Genomic DNA, 18,784 nt, shown 5'->3' with positions numbered 1-18,784 from the left:
CGAGATTTGTTACATTTGAAAGGAAAACGTAAAATGTAGTGACTGTTGGCTTCGAATTATCGATTTAAGTCCTAAATGTTTTATGCAAAACTGGCTAAAATGGAAAATTTGCATAAAACGAAACTATCAAGTTTACAACTCTCTAACTCAGCAAGCGATAACGAAATCACAATTCTGTTCATTGCATCTGATAGTAAATCTAAAGCGGACAAAATTCATACGTTACACATGAATATAAAAAAATTGATTATTATGGAAATACACCTTTTGCCGAACACTTGTACACAACGAAACAAATTCACATAAGATATAAATTGACATATCGAGTTTGTCTGCTTCGAATGATCTAATGGATGCCGTTTACAGAACCGCAATATCTGTTATTGATGCACAGCTAATAATTTATCAACTTCGCGCGTCTATTTTTTTTTTCAAACTTCCGATAGTTTTAAAATCCTTTTCATATAATTCAGGCCCTAAATCAAAACTCCGCTTCCAACTGTCACTACAATTAAACTTTCTCTTTCATATAAAACACCTTTCATTAAAATCGGTAAAAGGACTATCTCAGACAAGTGTTTTTGCGTTTTACTTTTATTTGAATAGGCGGAGTCGGAGTTGGGCCCGAGCTAAGGCTTCCTCTTAAGAGGAAGCTTTAGATTGGGCCCAACTATTCAAATACATGTGCACGCGTCAACAGAGTTCGGACCAGTACTTGTTAAAGTTCAGATAAGGTTACGACGAAGAGGCAGCAGTTACAACTGGTTGCCAAGCATAGATACCGTTTACTTGTCGTAAAAAATCTTTGATCCTAAAGGACGCTTGAGCGAAATTTATATAAAATAATTTGTACCATTTTCTCAACGCTCACGTACTTACCTCCGATAACGCCAAGGCAATTCAACGCCAAGCGACCACGTCAAGTGCTTTTGTCTAGAATGACATAAATTTTCATGCGGGAAAGACATTGCGTTTTTTTTTTTCACGGTTCCTTTAGGGCAAGAACAAAAGCACGCGGTAACCGTTCGCCCATACCCACATTGTGAACTCGCAAAAATACAAGTGTTCAGTTTGAATTCTTTATCTTTCACTTTACTGAGACATCCATATTCCACTCTTTTCAATGTGCACTGTCTACAGTGTCATATTTCTTCATGCGCAGACATGAACGTGTTTTGACGAGCAGGCATTGTTGCCAGCTGCAAAAGTGGGATCTGCGCAGGAATATATCGAGTTTCTTTTGTTTAGCACGTACCCAAAGATATTTTAGGGGCACACAAGCCGGGCCCTATAGCCAGTTCTTGCCTATTTCACGGCAGAAAAGAACACAATAAAGCGGTGGGACACTTGATAATAAAATTTTCTAAAATGAGATATCTCAATGTTCTCAGCAACGCTTTCACGAAGGTTAACTCATAAATTATAAATAAAGATGTGAGTTTACAGGTGACGGTGCTCCCTGAAGGGACGTCGTTGTTATGATGATGGTCAATTCTAGATCATGTGAAGAGAGGATGCTTAACTAAGTGTCAAGGAAGGTGATTGCTGTTCTAGGAAAGTGTAAGAGAAACAATGTGTCGTGCGGTTTGACACGTAATAGTAAGGTCGAGAGCCTTATTGTGCAATTTTTCTTTAAACCTGGTTGTGTAGTCAAGGTATTTGTATGAGACAAGCGAGTGGCATGATTTTTCTCTACTTCTTGTGTGTTTCTAATCGCGTGGCCACTGTGGTCCGTGATGGATGATGCATATTCAAGTGATAGACAGATGTAAGTGTAGTAGATAATAGCGCTATAACGAAGGCTTTTCGAGACACCTCGGCATGAGGTAATCTTTTACTGTCGCGTTCCAATCACAATGCTACATATGTGTGCAGAAATATATCTGTAAGTTGACGACTCGGCAGGCATATGCTTAATATAACAGTGTGGACAAGAAATGGGGTTCGACAAATGAGCGCTGATTTGTAATAAAAATGTTTATTGCGAATTATTGTACGCAGTCGCAGTCTTGGGCAAAATAACTTTGCCTGCCATCCAGTCATCCGGTGGTCAACAACGCTGCAGAGTGAAAAAAAAAACAAGCGTGTCACAACGCAGGAAGGATTTTTTTTAATTCGATATGCCCTTGATCACATGGCTGAGAAGATAAGGGCAAAGAGCCGCTACGCTACGCTTCGTCAGAGCTCTCGTCTCTCAAATCTAGTGATTCACCAGCATGCAACACAGTTGAAACACAGTTTTAAACAAATTGCGGTGATCCTTCTCCCGACGGATAACCCCGGATATTTAGCGTTCCTGATGACGGCATGAATTCCGACAGTAGTAATAAAGAAATGATGTCCAAGCGTAAGTAATCAGCGAAGGGCAGTAAATGTTGTTCTACGGTACCTATCAGACGAGAAAAGATTTCTATATTTGGATCATTTAAGAAAAGCCTGCCCACTCTACATCTACCTTGTGTGCTTCTGTTGCAAGAAGTGTTTAGATGCTTTTCTTGAATAGTTGGATACGTTAAAATTGCTGAATGGCATAACTGAATGAGAACGTATAAATAAAGAGAGAAAACATCAGCGATTCCTTCAGCTCTTAACTCACTCACTGCGAAAGTACACATTCTCCCAGAACCCGCCGTGGTTACTCAGTGGCTATGGAGTTGGCCTGCTGAGCACGAGGTCGCGGGATCGAATCCCGACCACAGCGGCCACATTTCGATGCGGGCGAAGTGCGAAAACACCTGTGTACTTAGATTTAGGTGCATGCTAAAGAACCCCAGTGGTCGAAATTTCCGGAGGCTCCACTACGGCGTGTCTCATAATCAGAAAGTAGTTACGGCACGTTAAACCCCATAATTTATTTTTGACCATTCTCCCTGAAAACATGTTTTCTCTTCGTGCTCACTTTTTCTTAAGCTGTTCGCAAGCGCACTTTATAGGCGCGAAACGCTCAAGACGGAAACGCTTGTGTATATAGAATTGTTGGTTGGGAGGTAGGAATCGCGGTCAAAAAAAGATGTGATAATTTAATGTAATAATAAAAATGAGATATCCTCAGAAATAACAAACCGATGAACGTAAATCCTTTGATATTAAAGAAAGGAAAGTCTTGCATGATACATATTTCTCACTTTGTCTTCCTTTTACCTACACAACTTTCTTTCTACAAGATGCTGTTACGCATGTCGTGAAATTAGAATTACACGCCCAGCCATTAGCAATTTTAGGTTTTCTGTGGTCAAGCGTCCGACGGAAATGCGAAACATGTTTAATTAAGCAAAATGAAGTCACCGACCATTTAAAAAAATTCAAACATGACGTTTAGGAACGCCTGCAGAATCCTTGTTCGTATGAGGTGGGCAAGACGCCGTTGTTTCTTTATCAGCCGAGATTTGCCCTAAGGAGCATGGATGAACGAATGACATACTTCCTTCGGCCCTACTGAGGTTATCAGGCGTTTTCTCAATCAGGATCGATTCTATGGAAGATGCCGAGTAGCTCACTTCTTTGCGAATTTTCGATGCGTTATCTCAGCCTGCGCGATGATCACATGCCTTCGTGGTGTCTACAATCACACTGGAGAGATTTTCGTTTCTTACGTCTCGGTGGCTCTCTTTTGTTTCTCAGGTAAACATTCCTGTGTTTCTCTGATATAGATGCTATTTTAGTCACCACCGTACAATGCGCGTAAGTCTCACGTGTAATAAATGTATAACACGTCGTTTACACGTATAATAAGGAAAACTGTACGGTATCCAGCAGACTTGAATGATCATTGAGCTATTGATGATTGGCTTAAAAAACCAAACGCATATGACGAAGTGTCCATTCGCATTTAATCATAAAAAGAAATTGGGTTATGAATGGTTATCAGGTCTCCCAGTCCTCCACAAAATTTACTTCCTCCAAATACGTGTAATTTGTACTGAAGTTAGATTCCGTTAACATCACATGCATATTCTAAGCAGTAGTGTGGCCTAAAATTCCACTGATCAGCAGAGGAAGATCACGCAAAAGTAAAGGCCAGAAGAGTACTAGGTAATCTCTCCTGGCTCCAAACTGTGTACCAGTACACTGCGAAAAAGTTTTGCTTGGATGAGACTTTAAGCAGCCATCCTTTATTTTGTTCTTTGCATCACTCAGTCTGTGAAGCAAATTATTTTTGAAGAACTGACAAACTTTAGCTGCATATTTGAATAGAACAAACACGAAGCTCAAGTCATGCGACCAAAGCGCCGTAGTCGATTTACTTTACGCAATATGGTTGAATAGCGCCGTTCGCACTGTTGCGTCAGTTTTGTCATACACAATAATACGAGCAACGCAAATATGCCTCGTTAAATGTCTGTATGTCACTTTGCACTTTGGGCTTAACCGAAACAACAGTCACCAAACACGTTAATAATTTTGGAAAGGCGCAGCATACAAGAAACGCGTGAAAAAAGAAGTTACAGCGAGAAGGGATAATGCGCGTTGTTTCATTTTATGTTCCGCCCTCCCATGTTGCACTGTGCGTTAGTTATTCAATAAGAACCAACTAGTTCACAAAAGAGTACTTGCACAAGAGAGTATACTGGGGCACCAAACTCTGCAGCCGTACGCCAACTCGTAGGCGGTGCGCCACAGAAATTTTCAAATTTAAATGTTTATGCTAACGCAGAAGACATAAATCTGGGCACGTACTTCGGCCGTACACAGGTCTGGAGCACCTGAACTTTACTCAATGCCTTCTGAAACGTTGTTTTCACAATTTATGAGCCAGGTTCATGGAGGACACACTGAGATTGGAACAGCAGCGACTTCAGCTGCTCGCCGATTTGCAAGCGGAATAGAAAAAAATGCACGCGTGGTGCTCACTGTAACCAGGAACATAATAAAATATTCCAGTTAAACGATGTCAAAATCTGGAAAGTACAAGGCTTAGAAAGATATTTGCCCAAAATAATTATATCCAAGTGGCTGCCATTTTAATGAACTAATCATGCCGCCTCAATGCTGCACAATTCGTGCAAATTCGAATGTGTAACTTCGAAGAAGTTAAAAGTTTTCATGATGTTTATAATTAAAAACATGAACTGATTAGCTATCTACCTCATCTAGACTCCTGACGAGCGACACACCGTGCTAATTTATCTGTTTTCATCGAAAGAACAAATAAAGAATGATTTTCACTCAATCAAACTGTTTCCTTGAAATGGTGGGATGATAGCATTCTTGGTATTTCTATACGACGGGTAATATTGTTGCACAGCTGCAAATAAACGTTTGTAGCAACTACTATGCAAACATAAGTTTTGTTGCATTTAACGTAATCGTGCTTCTACAAGAGGGGAAAACACGGACAAAGCATGCAGGAATAAGAGGAATATTAATCAGTACGGGTGATATAATGAGACATATTTAATACATCTCTATTAATGAAGTAAATCTTCGTTAAACCTCTCGGAAAATACCAAATACTAAGAGTTACAGGATCAATGAACCCATACTGTTAATTTTCTTCCTTATGTTAAGTATAATGGTAGACATATTATGCTGAGTTTCCATGCATATATTTAGGTTGTGTATTCAATTTTATTTCTTATGTCACTTTAGAATTACTTGCGGTCTGAACCTACATGTCGCTGTGTTCTTTGTATATAGGTAAAACAAGCTTGCTTACCACAACGACACATTCCTTGGCCAGCTTTATTGTCGCATTGGACAAAATGTGGTGGTTTGCACAGCGCTTTCCACGGGTCTGAGCAGCTCATTTGGTGCAGCACTGTAAGTGGCAAAAAAACATAATTCCCGCAGATCCCATAAGTCATTCTACCTTGATGCCTACAGCCAGAAATTGTTAGAGGATAATTTTTTTTCTCTACTCTACTGGTTTGACTTACCTTCTCTCAGGATGCTCCATTGCCTTCTGTTTAGGAATATTTATTTGATACTTGCATTCTTAGCCTACATCAGCTAAATTGTTTTGTTCTATCTTTCTATATATGCCTTTTGTGGCGTCACTGTTAACGTGAAAAATAATTTTAAATTTGTCCTGTTCTTACCAGATTCCAAGCCACGTCACATGGGGGCCTTAGCCCGATGCTTACAAGCGGCACCATGAATGCCCACGGGCAGTGAGATAATTATATACAGAGTTTCTAGTTCACACGTCCGCCACTGGAAGGCACAACGTGTCCACAGGGAAGCACGAGAAAGAAGCCCGGCTGTAGCACAGGCTTTTCACATGCAACACATGACACGTTTCGGTGGTGGCAATACCGTATTTCGCTGCTTTGTTTGAGTGCTAATCGCAATAACGTCGACAGTTGTCCTGAGATTGTTCATGTCGAACTTTTAAGCCGTGAAAAAGCGGTGAACTGCGGCTACAAATATTTAGAAAGAGACCTGCCTCTACTCAATGATATATCCTTCTCACCGCAATCTCGTTGCTTCTCTTTAGAACTGTCGCTTTCCTTACCAATAGGTAGCCTTACCCTACTTGCACGAGGAAAACTTTGCAATAATAACGTATCCTTTCCACAGCGCAAGGCTGAAGCTACAACACTCAGTTCCCTCATGTTATATTGAAACCGGTAGAAAGTGTGGTGGTAAAATTATACAAAATTTGCATCTGTAATTTTTTCTTCACTTATGTGCAAAAGGTACTGTAAATAACACTTTAAGTACGTAGCAAAAGGGACTAGCCTGCGTTCTTTCATAGTTAATAACGCGCGAAGGGACACACACGAAAAAAGAACACAAGATAAAGATGTGTTTTCATCAATCACCCTTCTCTCTTCGTGCTTTTTAAAAAAATTTTTTTAATGTACCAATAAGAATACAGACATAGGAGATACAGGTGTTCCTCTGCAGGGTGTTGTTTCGTGGTTCAGTGTGGTCAACTAATCATTTATGCTCAACTCCAAGCCCAGCCCACAGCTTAACCTTGAGCGCTGAAACGTGTACATCTCAATTTAACTAACCTTATCGCACATTATAAATAGGCGCAGGGGTGGAGTGTGTTCTTTCTGTAGTGGATGCTGTGCAGCATTCGCAAGCTTACTTATACTATTGTGATTGGCAAATGAACTAAACGGTTGAAACTAGCTAAGTTGTCGGTTATATATCATGTACAGAACAACGCTGTCCTAAAGGAATGTGCATACCGAAAGTCGGAAAGGGTTCCGTAGCAGTAAGGAAAGAACGAGCACGTCCTTGATTACAACAGAGAGAATTTAAGCACTGTTCGCTTCCCTTTGCTGAGTTCTTGTAACCTCTGCCTTACGGGGCTATGAGCCATTGCATTTTTGCTTGCGTACGGGAGTATGAATGCTTACGGGGGTGTGAGCTATTGATGATGATAGTTTTTGTTCACGGAGAGCAAAAATGCACGTAACCCTAGCCATATGCAGATTCGCTGTAGAACTTGTCCGTCCTGCATAGCTTACCATGATGAACCTCTGTTGAGCCTTCCCCTACGACCCTCTCACTCATCTGCATGCAATGACGCATCTTTGAAGACTGCGCTAGATCTAACCTTAGAATAAGTACTCTGAAATGCTTACCACACTTGCACTGGCATTGGGGGTACATCATAAAGCAGCACACCTTGCTGGTGGTGACGTTGCATGGAGTCGATGGCGAGGAACATGAACGTTGAGCAGGTCCTACTGTGTTTATATACATGCGAAAACACAAGAATCAATTTCATTTTGTAGAATACTCTCGTTCACATATTAGCAGCCGTAAGAACGTTGAGCGTATTTCCTACTGCACTCCCTCTATTGGAGAACAAACCTAAGAAAAAGTATTTACTCATACGGTTCCAAAAGTCTTATTACATGGCACCTCGTGTAATGTCAGGGTTAGATTTAACACCATCTTTAATATAGAATAATCTAATGTCCAGCAAACCCAATTGTTGTAATAAAGCAACAATGCACAATTATCTACACTATAAAAAAAGGGGGGGGGACAATAGTGCAACTCACCCTGTGCCTTTCCTGTTCCTGTTGGCCCACTGACAGTCGCACTTGGTGGAAGGCTTTGCAGTTGCGGTCCTTGAACTGCGGCAAACGGTCAGGCAGACAATTCTGTTTTATTAGGTATATCTCTAAAGCTAAGTGTGCCACTGTTTCTGGTGTATTTTTACCATATAATTTCTGCATGCCATCATAGATAACAGCTTTCGATAACGGCAATCGTTGCGGAACCTTGGCCAGGCACTTAGTAAGTAGTACGGTACGCTTACTCGGAAAAGCCCACTTGCACTCCTACCATTAAACACACACAAGAAAGGGGGCGCTCTGCGAAACACTGAGTGAGATAAACAGGGGCAGACAAAGAAATAGAAAAAGTACTAATTGAATACTGCCCTATTTTCTTCCGGAACATCTGTGAAAATTTGCGCGCTTTGCCCCGTACGTTTCAAGTGCGAAGTGCACCATTCGAAAGGCCGACGCATAACTGAAGAAGATGTTTACGGCGAAAAGTAGTCGCATTGGCTGCACCAGGCCTTATGGACTACGTTATTAATCTGACAAAAGATTGTAATTCTTTTTTGATTGAAACGGAGCGACTGCTGCCGTTTGCTATTGTGAATAACTAGAGTGCTCATTATGAACGGTATTGTTCATGTAAACATTGGCGTATGTCAACTTTGGCACGAAACTGAGGGAGTTCCAGACGCTTGGAAGGTCACCCATCTATCGGGAAGCTGGTGGCATAGACCTTCTAGACTCTTTTATTTTACCAGCTTAACTACCAAAAACATCTATATTTGGAAGTTTTTCATAACGCGTCTCCTCGGCATTTCAAACATCAATTTTACCCAGTGGCTTCTCTCTTTCTGCGCTGTCTGAAACTTAGCTTTCTGCATGGTCCGAAATTTATTTGCGGGTTGCAATATATCACACATACACAACAATACAGAATTTATAAAGGTTTTCGAATGTAACTACTACGACTTAGAAACAACGTGAGAAGGTCCATGAGAAACACGCGGCTGATATTGCAGTATAATTTGGAACCACAGATATTTGCGGGAATGTAAAATATGTTTAAGCAGTTTCGTGTTCCGGTCTCTTAGAAATTGCTAGTCATAACGACTAGTGAGCATTGAACATCTTCATGTATATCTTCAAGATCTGAGAGCAATGTGCTTACCACAGCGACATACTCGTTGGGCTGGGTCCTTCTCGCAACTCATTACCTGAGGCGGCTTACACTGATCTCCCCATGTATGTGCGCAGGTGATATGATGGTGTACTGTAAGAAAGTACAAAAGAAAAAGTTATTTAACAATGACCTAGTTTCTAATCATATTGACCCATGTGCATTTATGCCAGTCGTCATAAAGTGTTTTGTAAAGCTCTGCTCTCTACTCAAAGAGTGATTTTGTTGTGCAGCCTTCTGCGAACCATCTTTATTACCATAAATACACGAGCGTGCTTCTGCAATCAAAGATTTCAAACTAGCGTAGCTTCAGCTAACCATTACTTCCGGGTCATACAATTCTACGCGCTGATTTCAGAATTCTCTTTCCTAAATGATAGGTAGGGAGAGCTTATAACAACAAGACAAACTTCGCAATATGCAAACTGTTTTTCGTAAGTGTAGTATATGTAGCAGGAGTGCGAGTGCCAAAAATTAATTTTTAGAAGCTTGTATAGTTCTATAGAGAAGACCAGTGTCCACGTGCAGCCTTCTCAGAATATTCTTTGCAGCGAATGCTGACCTGCGCTGTACGATGCACTAAGCGCTGAAATGCAAGCCTCAGCTGCCCCGTCCCAAGCGCAAGCGTGGTTGTGCGAGGGACGATAATGATTATTCAACAGAATCATGAGAAAACCTGATTAACATTACTACACCTAATTCTAAAAAGCTCGAGGTACTCGCAGTATTGCAATGCTGACACAATTCCTGCAAAAAGAATTTAGCACGGCTTTCGTGGAATATTTCAGGTCATTTTGCACGATACTTACTTGCACTTATACTAATATCGAATTTATCAACAAGCTCACTAGTATTTCAAATGCTTAAGACTTGGAGTTGCTGATCAAGAATTCATTCAGCAATACGTACATTCCAAGTGCTATTGAGATACAAGATTTCCACTTCCTAATGCTTCAAGAATCACTCACTTAGATTTGCGGAACCAACTACAGTTCGAGGCTGACCAATGCGATAAAAGTCTTACCACACTTGCAGCGGCATTCAGGGTGCTTCAGCAAGCAGCACAACTTTGTGGCACTCACGTCGCATGGAGCTGAAGGCAAGGAGCATGAGCGACGATTCATTCCTCCTGTGTTAGAAGTTGGGATGTAAGTCCGAGAACCTCAAACGTTACCCCAAATATTTAATGCACGTAAAAAACTAGCGTGGGAAAAATGAAACAAAAATATTTTATCTGTAGCCCCTAAGCTGGGGAGCAATACTTGTATAAGGAGTTGGTATGGTGGTCTAAGCCATATGAGTAGGGTGAGGCGCAACAGGCTTTACTGCAGATTGTCTCATTGTTCAGTGGCAAACGTTTATTGGAATATAATTTAACGCAGAGTAAACCCACTTGCTATAACGAAACAACCCTGACAAATTGGTTCTCATAATATACGGGAGACGAAAATTAATGCACTTGCCTTGTGCGATTCCTGTTCCTGTTTGGCCTCCGGAACTACTACTTGGTGGTAGGCGTTGAAGTTGTGGTCCTTGAACTGTAGTATAGAATGTTGAGACAGCGTAATTAAAGCGAAGCTGTTTGTGGCTAGGCTTGAGTGCATATTTGTGTTGCCTCCACAACAGTCACTATCAGCTATGGCTAAGCCTTCTCGTAAAGCAGATGCTATATATATATATATATATATATATATATATATATATGTGTGTGTGTGTGTGCGTGCGTGCGTGTGTGTGTGTGTGTGTGTGTGTGTGTGCGTGCGCGCGCGCGCGCGCGCGTGTGTGTGTGTGTGTGTGTGTGTGTGTGTGTGTGTGTGTGTGTGTGTGTGTGTGTGTGTGTGTGTGTGTGTGTGTGTGTGTGTGTGTGTGTGTGTGTGTGTGTGTGTGTGTGTGTGTGTGTGTGTGTGTGTGTGTGTGTGTGTGTGCGTTTACGAAATTTCTGCATGAAAACTGAGCTTTTAGACGTCCCAACTGAGGCAATCTTGCGCCACTCTGTTGAACAGCCCCACATGCCGCCACCACTCATCCACGAAAATGTACGCTTGTCTTCTTCCTTGACCTTCGCATGTGAAGATGAACACTGTCAGACATGTGAACAGGTACATCACTTGTGCTATGTGCTATGCCATGTGTGAATGTTCGGCTTCGTGAGCATGAGCTATCTCTTCAAGGGGTTGCGCCACTTCATCTCCCGGAGCATTGCAAGTCGTGCGGTTGTGGCCCAGAATTTAAAAAAAGATTGTGTCATTTTTAAACACGCAAGCAAATCAACAAAGGAAATCGCCGAGGCTCACAATATAAACATTAGGGACAAAGCGTGTATCAGCGAACCGTCTATCGCTCTTCATGACAAGGAACTGCATTACCAATGTCAATTTTGAATATGCGTAAGATTGTCAAAGTTGCCTCGATACAGCTCTGTCTCGTGCATGTCATGGTTATCAACTGGCACCTATATATATATATGTTATATATATCTTCAATACTGTATCAGTGTAGAGTCAGCGCCGTGTCGCCGTTTTACAACTTCTTGTGTCCTTGTCTTGTATTGCGCTGTAATGAACCTTACTATGAAAAATGGTGACGTGACCTTGTGGCAGGACGCCTTACGTTCATTGGTCTACCTCGCACCGCGACGCTCAACTCTTTCTCCTAGTGACGTAACCCAGATGTACAAGGCAGACCGCACCGTTTCCAAAGCGAACCGTTACAGAATACGGCCACTGGCTTTTTCTTTTCTTGTTTGATTTTTTATAAAGGCGTTACAAATGAAAACGGAAGCGTGCGATGAAGTTCTTTGGTATTCCAGTTCCTTCTGAGCTTCGGTGCAAATAAAGGCACATTGTAAAGTGAATCGAAATACGAGGCATATTTACTGCAAGTGTGACGGTGCTTATCTCGAAACACGTGCTATCTTTATTGCTTGTTCGGTGAAGATCATCATCATCATCATCATCATCACCATCATCATCATCATCATCAGCCTAGTTACGCCCACTGCAGGGCAAAGGCCTCTCCCATACTTCTCCAACTACCCCGGCCATGTACTAATTGTGGCCATGTTGTCCCTGCAAACGTCTTAATGTCATCCGCCCACCTAACTTTCTGCCGCCCCCTGCTACGCATCCCTTCCCTTGGAATCCAGTCCGTAACCCTTAGTGACCATCGGTTATCTTCCCTCCTCATTACATGTCCGGCCCATGCCCATTTCTTTTTCTTGATTTCAACTAAGATGTCGTTTACCCGCGTTTGTTGCCTCACCCAATCTGCTCTTTTCTTATCGCTTAACGTTACACCCATCATTCTTCTTTCCATAGCTCGTTGCGTCGTCCTCAATTTCAGCAGAACCCTTTTCGTAAGCCTCCAGGTTTCTGCCCCATATGTGAGTACTGGTAACACACAGCTGTTATACACTTTCCTTTTGAGGGATAGTGGCAACCTGCTGTTCATGATTTGAGAATGCCTGCCAAACGCACCCCAGCCCATTCTTATTCTTCTGCTTACTTCAGTCTCATGATCCGGATCCGTGGTCACTACCTGCCCTAAGTAGATGTATTCCCTTACCACTTCCAGTGCTTCGCTACCTATTGTAAACTGCTGTTCCCTTCCGAGACTGTTAAATAATACTTTAGTTTTCTGCAGATTAATTTCCAGACCCACCCCTCTGCTTTGCCTCTCCAGGTCAGTGAGCATGCATTGCAATTGGTCTCCTGAGTTACTAAGCAAGGCAATATCATCAGCGAATCGCAAGTTGCTAAGGTATTCTCCATCAACTTTTATCCCCAATTCTTCCCACTCCAGGCCTCTGAATACCTCCTGTAAACATGCTGTGAATAGCATTGGAGATATCGTATCTCCCTGTCTGACGCCTTTCTTTATAGGGATTTTGTTGCTTTCTTTGTGGAGGACTACGGTGGCTGTGGAGCCGCTATAGATATCTTCCAGTATCTTTACATATGGCTCATCTACACCCTGATTCCGTAATGCCTCCACGAATGCTGAGGTTTCGACTGAATCAAACGCTTTCTCGTAATCAATGAAAGCTATATATAAGGGTTGGTTATATTCTGCACATTTCTCTATCACTTGATTGATAGTGTGAATATGGTCTATTGTTGAGTAGCCTTTACGGAATCCTGCCTGGTCCTTTGGTTGACAGAAGTCTAAGGCGTTCCTGATCCTATTTGCGATTACCTTAGTAAATACTTTGTAGGCAACGGACAGTAAGCTGATCGGTCTATAGCTTTTCAAGTCTTTGGCGTCCCCTTTCTTATGGATTAGGATTATGTTAGCGTTCTTCCAAGACTCCGGTACGCTCGAGGTTATGAGGCATTGCGTGTACAGGGTGGCCAGTTTCTCTAGAACAATCTGACCACCATCCTTCAACAGATCTGCTGTTACCTGATCCTCCCCAGCTGCCTTCCCCCTTTGCATAGCTCCCAAGGCTTTCTTTACTTCTTCCGGCGTTACCTGTGGGATTTCGAATTCCTCTAGGCTATTCTCTCTTCCACTATCGTCGTGGGTGCCACTGGTACTGTATAAACCTCTATAGAACTCCTCAGCAGGCCTTGTCAAATCACTTGGTATTCCTTCATGCCTTCAAAAATTTCGCTAAATCAATTAGAGGGTAATCGGTGAAATTTGAGCGGATATTGATTTATACATGATTACCTTGTAAAAGGGATATCCACCTTTTCAGATGATAAAGCCCAATGATTAAATTTGCTTCTAGACGCCACAGGTTATTGAAAGAAAATAACCTTAAGATAAACCGAACAGAAAGGTTGCTTTTATTGCTTTTAGTTTACCTTTTTCGTTAGGGAATACACACGAAGTATAAGCGTATAGGGTCAAAAAGGATTGGGCTTACCACATCGGCAAATTCGCTGTCCAGCTGCCTTCTCGCAATCTAGGATATGGGGTGGCTTACACTTATCTCCCCACGACAGTGAGCAGTTTGCAGCATACGGAGCTGAAAAAAAATGTTTAATTCATGCCATTTGTTCTGAAATTTGCGGGTTTATACCTATAACTGCACCTATACATAACTTTAAAAAAATGAGTGCTTTCGCCATCACCTTGTTCTAAAATAGCCATTACATATTTTAACCTCCAGTCACCGGTAATGTAAAGGCCTCATAAACCCAGTAAACTAAAGCAATGAAACTTCAACGTAGTCTCACCTCACTGGTTCATGAGGGTTGTTTTTGCCTCTCTGCTTGTATTGTAACTAGCTCATGAAAATTATATTCTTGAATTTTACTTGCTGAAACCTCGATATATTTAGAAAGCGCATCACAGTGAAACACTAAAGAATAATTTGCACTACCTGGCATATTTAATGAGCTCCTAAATACGTGAGGATTATTGTTTCTCACTCCCATCTAAATAGATATGACGTTACTATGGCGCGCAAGCGCTACTGTACAAACATTATTTAGTGGTCCATTCTTCGTCAATACAAATGTTGCGATATGAATCTTTTCTTTTTCTTCATCTGCAGCATGCTACAGAGTGTTCGCTGTCCGTTCTATTAAGAGGCAGCATTAGATAGCGTGTGACTCCAATGCCGCTTGTTAAAGTACATGAAAAATGCATAAAAGCTTTTCAGAGACAATCCCTTGGCCTATTTGATGACATTTGTTACATTGCAATTAAGAGAAAAAGCTAAATTCTTGTGAACACTGTGAGCGAAGTTCTCATTTAAAGTTTACATATTGTACAGATACATATGAAAGTTGGTAAGCTTGAATGAAACCGAACCACGATTATACAAATCCGTGAATCTGGACAGAAAAGAGATATTGCAGTTCTGTAAAGGTCATCCATTAAAACATTTCAGCAGGCATATTTTATATAAGAATCGATAATTTACGCATTGTGTTACAATGTGAACATGGGTTTAGCGAAAGTCCTACTCGTATAATAGCGGTGCACTTGGTAGCCTTCTCATCATCATCGTCATCATCAGCAGCGTGTTTTTATGTGCCCTGCCAGACGATCTCCAAGCTACTTGCGATCTCCAATAATCCGTCTTGCTCTAAGGCATTCCTACATGTGCCTCCAAATTTTTCTAATTAAATCACCCCATCTAGTTTTCTGCCGTCCTCCACAAACCCATTGTGTAACTGTAATCGTTAACCAGGAATATACCGTACGCATTACATGGCCTGCCCAGCTCTATTTTTTAAAGTTAATTTAATCCAGAATATCGGCTATCCCCGTTTGGTCTCTGATCAACACTCCTCCATTGCTGGCTCTTCATGTTACGCCTAGAAATTTTCGTTGAATCGTTCTTTGCGTAGTCATCAACTTGTTCTCCTGTTTCTTTGTTAACTTCCAAAGTTGTACCCCATATGTTAGCGCCTGCATAGGATGAAGTGAATGCATACTGATCTTTTCAATTACAGTGCTAAGCTCCCAGTCAGGATCTGACAATGTATGCCATGTGCGCTCCAACCCGTATTTGTTCTTCTGTAAATTACCTTCTCATAATCAGAGTCCCCTGCGATTTGTCGATCTAGATAAACGTACTCCTGTACAGAATCTAGAGATTGACTGGTGATTCTAAATTCATGTTTTCTTGCCAGGCTATTGCACATTACTTCTGTCTTCTGCATATTCTTCTTCCACCTTACTCTTACACTCTTCTAGTTAAGGTTCACAATTATTCATTGTAATTCGTCCGCAGTGTTGCTTAACTGGGCAATGTCAACTGAAAACCAAAGTTTGCTGAGATGTTCGCCGTTGATCGTGACTCCTAAAGGTTCCCTGCTTAATAACCTAAATACTTCTTCTAAGCATGCAGTCTGTAATGCTTATTTTCTTGTGGAGAACCAAAGTAGCTGTGAAATATTTGTAGATATTTCTCAAGATATTCACGAATGCCTTCTGTAAGCGTTGCTTGAACAATGCATGTATGACTTCTGGTATATCTACTGATTGAACTTACTTTTCATAATATATGAAAGCCATATAGAGAGGTTTATTGTACTCCTAAGATGTGTCAGTTATCTGATTGGGGACAGGGATGCGATCCATTGTAGAATATTCCTTCGTGAAGTCATACTGTTTATTGGTTAATTGAACTGTAGCCATGATTCTATTCCTACAATTGCCAAAGTCATGAGAGAGGCAGTGGGCTCATTGTAAACAGGTGAGGCCAATTCCTATTTCTTGAAGGAGTGTCTTCATTGACGCTTCAGGGAAAATACATTGCGATTATTTTCCTTATTAGCCTCGGTTTCAGTTGCACTTTTAAAGCCTCTCCTAAATACAGGCGTCGAGAACTGTAGCCGGATAGGATAGTACCCAAATTTACCATGGAGCAGGTATAAAACGGGTCTTTCAGCGGCTCTCATTCTCGAATTCTGCCAAGCGTGCCGGCTGCCGTCTCGGCCACAAAAGTACAAACAGCCTTCTGATTACGCCTCGTTGGCTTTTAACTAATTTGTCGTCTCATGTTCTCCTCAACTTATCCGAACAGATAGGCAGCGGCCTCTTGCTTCCAGTAGATCTGGGGTCAGGTTTAGCCGAAGGATCACGAAATCTAGCTAGGAGGACGCACACGCAGTGAAAGAAAACAAAAACTGCTGCGTCCGCTGCGATGAGCCGCACCACACACAAACAAATTATGCAGAATTTCGACTGGAGTTATCCAAGTATGTGTAAGCATTGTATCAATACTGAAGTCTACGCAGCCTGTTTTCCCAATCAGTCTTATCACAATCGATCCTATTCTTGTAAGCCCTTATTGGTTCTTATCAACCTTGTGGGACTAGATCCGACCCCCTTATTATAACCATTTCGTTTTTATCAGCCTTATCAGAAATGACCCGACGATTATAAGCCCTCATCGCTCTTTAGACCTCATCCGCGCCTAACCATTATAAAGCGTGACTCAACCCTTGTGACTCTTAATCACTCCTAGTCGTCATTATCAATTCATTGACTGCTTATCAACCTGTGTGGCTCGATGGAAAGCTCATGAACCCTCAGAGATTGGCGGCATTTTGATCGGTGAGGGAAGCTGTTCGCTGGCGATGCGTTACGTTGCAACACCAAATCATGTGCCCATTGTCTGTTTAATCTCGGAGCAATTGAAAACGTTTCTGAGATTTTACTGTTACGGGAACTTATAAAACATCATAAACACATATCACAGCGAATGGTGTCCTCAATCTAGACGAAGCTCTATAGACTTCACAAGCGTATTGTTTTACTAGCAGTAATGATTGGAAAATGATTCCAGTGAACGTCATAGATGATGCAGAGCCCACCTCTACCTTTTGGAATTTTGTGTACCACCAAGGAGAATAGATTTCTAAAGCAGTAGAGCGATAACGAAAACTTCCTGCATTTCCACTGACCTGCATGCACAAAGACTACATCAATAAATACACAAGCACTTATTTGCATTTAGTGCAAGACGTGCTCACAGCAGGGTTGCAGTTATTCAGCGCAAGTCTGTACTTCTCTGTCAAATTCTATAAATGGCACGGGAATGTTCGCGTGCCGCCTCCTGGACCTAATTCTCGAAAAAGCTCAGTTGTGAAGCTCTTTTCAGTGAACCTGTCCTGTACCCTTGCCATAAATAGGCATTGCTTTCCCAGAGAGAGTAATACCTTTAACGTTACTACAGCAGTAATGTAGAACATACTTCGGTGTCTCTCGCCTCCATTTAGTGACATTAAGTTTGGTAGGTGCACTCAGCGAATAAGCCTTATGAAGCAAATTGTGACCTTTCACTGCGAGATGCTGCAACATTACTCCTCGAGCTTCTCAGAGATTCAAGCCCTAAATATATAACATCTTTTTGCGAGGTTACGAGTATTTGAAATGTTCGAAATTTCTCATTTGTAATTCAAAATTTAATTCTTTCTGATAAACTCACCTGCGGAATTGTGCTATTCACCTATGGGATGCATTTTTGCTGACAGACGGAGCTTCAGTAAATAAAATTTAGAGAAATACAGGCAGTAAGTGCTTTGAATTCGTACCACACTTGCAGTGGCACTCGGGGTACTTGAGCAGGCAGCACGATTTGGTGGTCTTGACATCACATGGAGTTGGCGGCAAAGAACATGAAGGACGACCAGATCCCACTGTGTTTGAAATGGCCGCAAAAGCACAGCAATATCAATTATTTTTCATGGAATGTTTTTGTTAACGTAAATTATTAACGTTAAAACACTGAACGACTCTTGTTTTAGCCCTCTCTGAAATAGAAAATAAAAATAGCCTAAATTTTTCACCCATATCACCACGAGGGAGAAAACGCTTCATTGCATTTAATATGAATGCATATTGACTCGTACCATTTTATTAACAGTCATAATTAGATGCAATGAGTTTACATCTTGGAATTGGACAACAGTGAGAAGATACTTGCAGGGAAAAGAGGATAGAAATAGTACTTGCCCTGTGCGTTCCCTGTTCCGGTTCGTCCTCCGGAACTAAGACTTGTTGGGGGGCCTTGCAGGGGTGCTAGAATTGGTGACATGAACCGGTTGAACGTTGTACGTGGAGTTGTACGTGGAGTTCCAGAAGTTGAAGTATGATGGCCAACAAGTTCTTCTCAAACATATATCATCAAAAGTTTACCAACGAGGGTATTGTGTAAAGCACTTGTTGC

At 41.6% G+C, this 18,784-nt stretch overlaps 1 protein-coding gene and 1 long non-coding RNA gene across 2 annotated transcripts; both read right to left on the bottom strand.

Moving 5' to 3' along the window:
* Positions 1-1,983: 1,983 nt before the first annotated feature.
* LOC142587092 (uncharacterized) lies at positions 1,984-9,232 on the bottom strand. The gene is made up of 5 exons (XM_075697977.1): positions 9,142-9,232; positions 7,968-8,042; positions 7,542-7,646; positions 5,657-5,758; positions 1,984-2,059 (listed from the first exon to the last, which is right to left on the bottom strand). Exons 1-5 carry the CDS (start codon positions 9,182-9,184, stop codon positions 2,040-2,042), a joined length of 345 nt encoding a protein of 114 aa, XP_075554092.1. The 5' UTR covers positions 9,185-9,232; the 3' UTR covers positions 1,984-2,039.
* A 1,380-nt stretch (positions 9,233-10,612) lies between these two features.
* LOC142587091 (uncharacterized) lies at positions 10,613-18,396 on the bottom strand. Its single transcript, XR_012829355.1, has 3 exons — positions 18,150-18,396; positions 14,021-14,122; positions 10,613-10,688 (listed from the first exon to the last, which is right to left on the bottom strand). It is a non-coding gene; the product is annotated as an uncharacterized LOC142587091 (long non-coding RNA).
* Positions 18,397-18,784: the final 388 nt, after the last annotated feature.

Source organism: Dermacentor variabilis, chromosome 7 (genome assembly GCF_050947875.1).
Source record: "Dermacentor variabilis isolate Ectoservices chromosome 7, ASM5094787v1, whole genome shotgun sequence".
Lineage (NCBI taxonomy): Eukaryota > Metazoa > Arthropoda > Arachnida > Ixodida > Ixodidae > Dermacentor > Dermacentor variabilis.
This window is presented reverse-complemented; position numbering and strand designations above follow the sequence as displayed.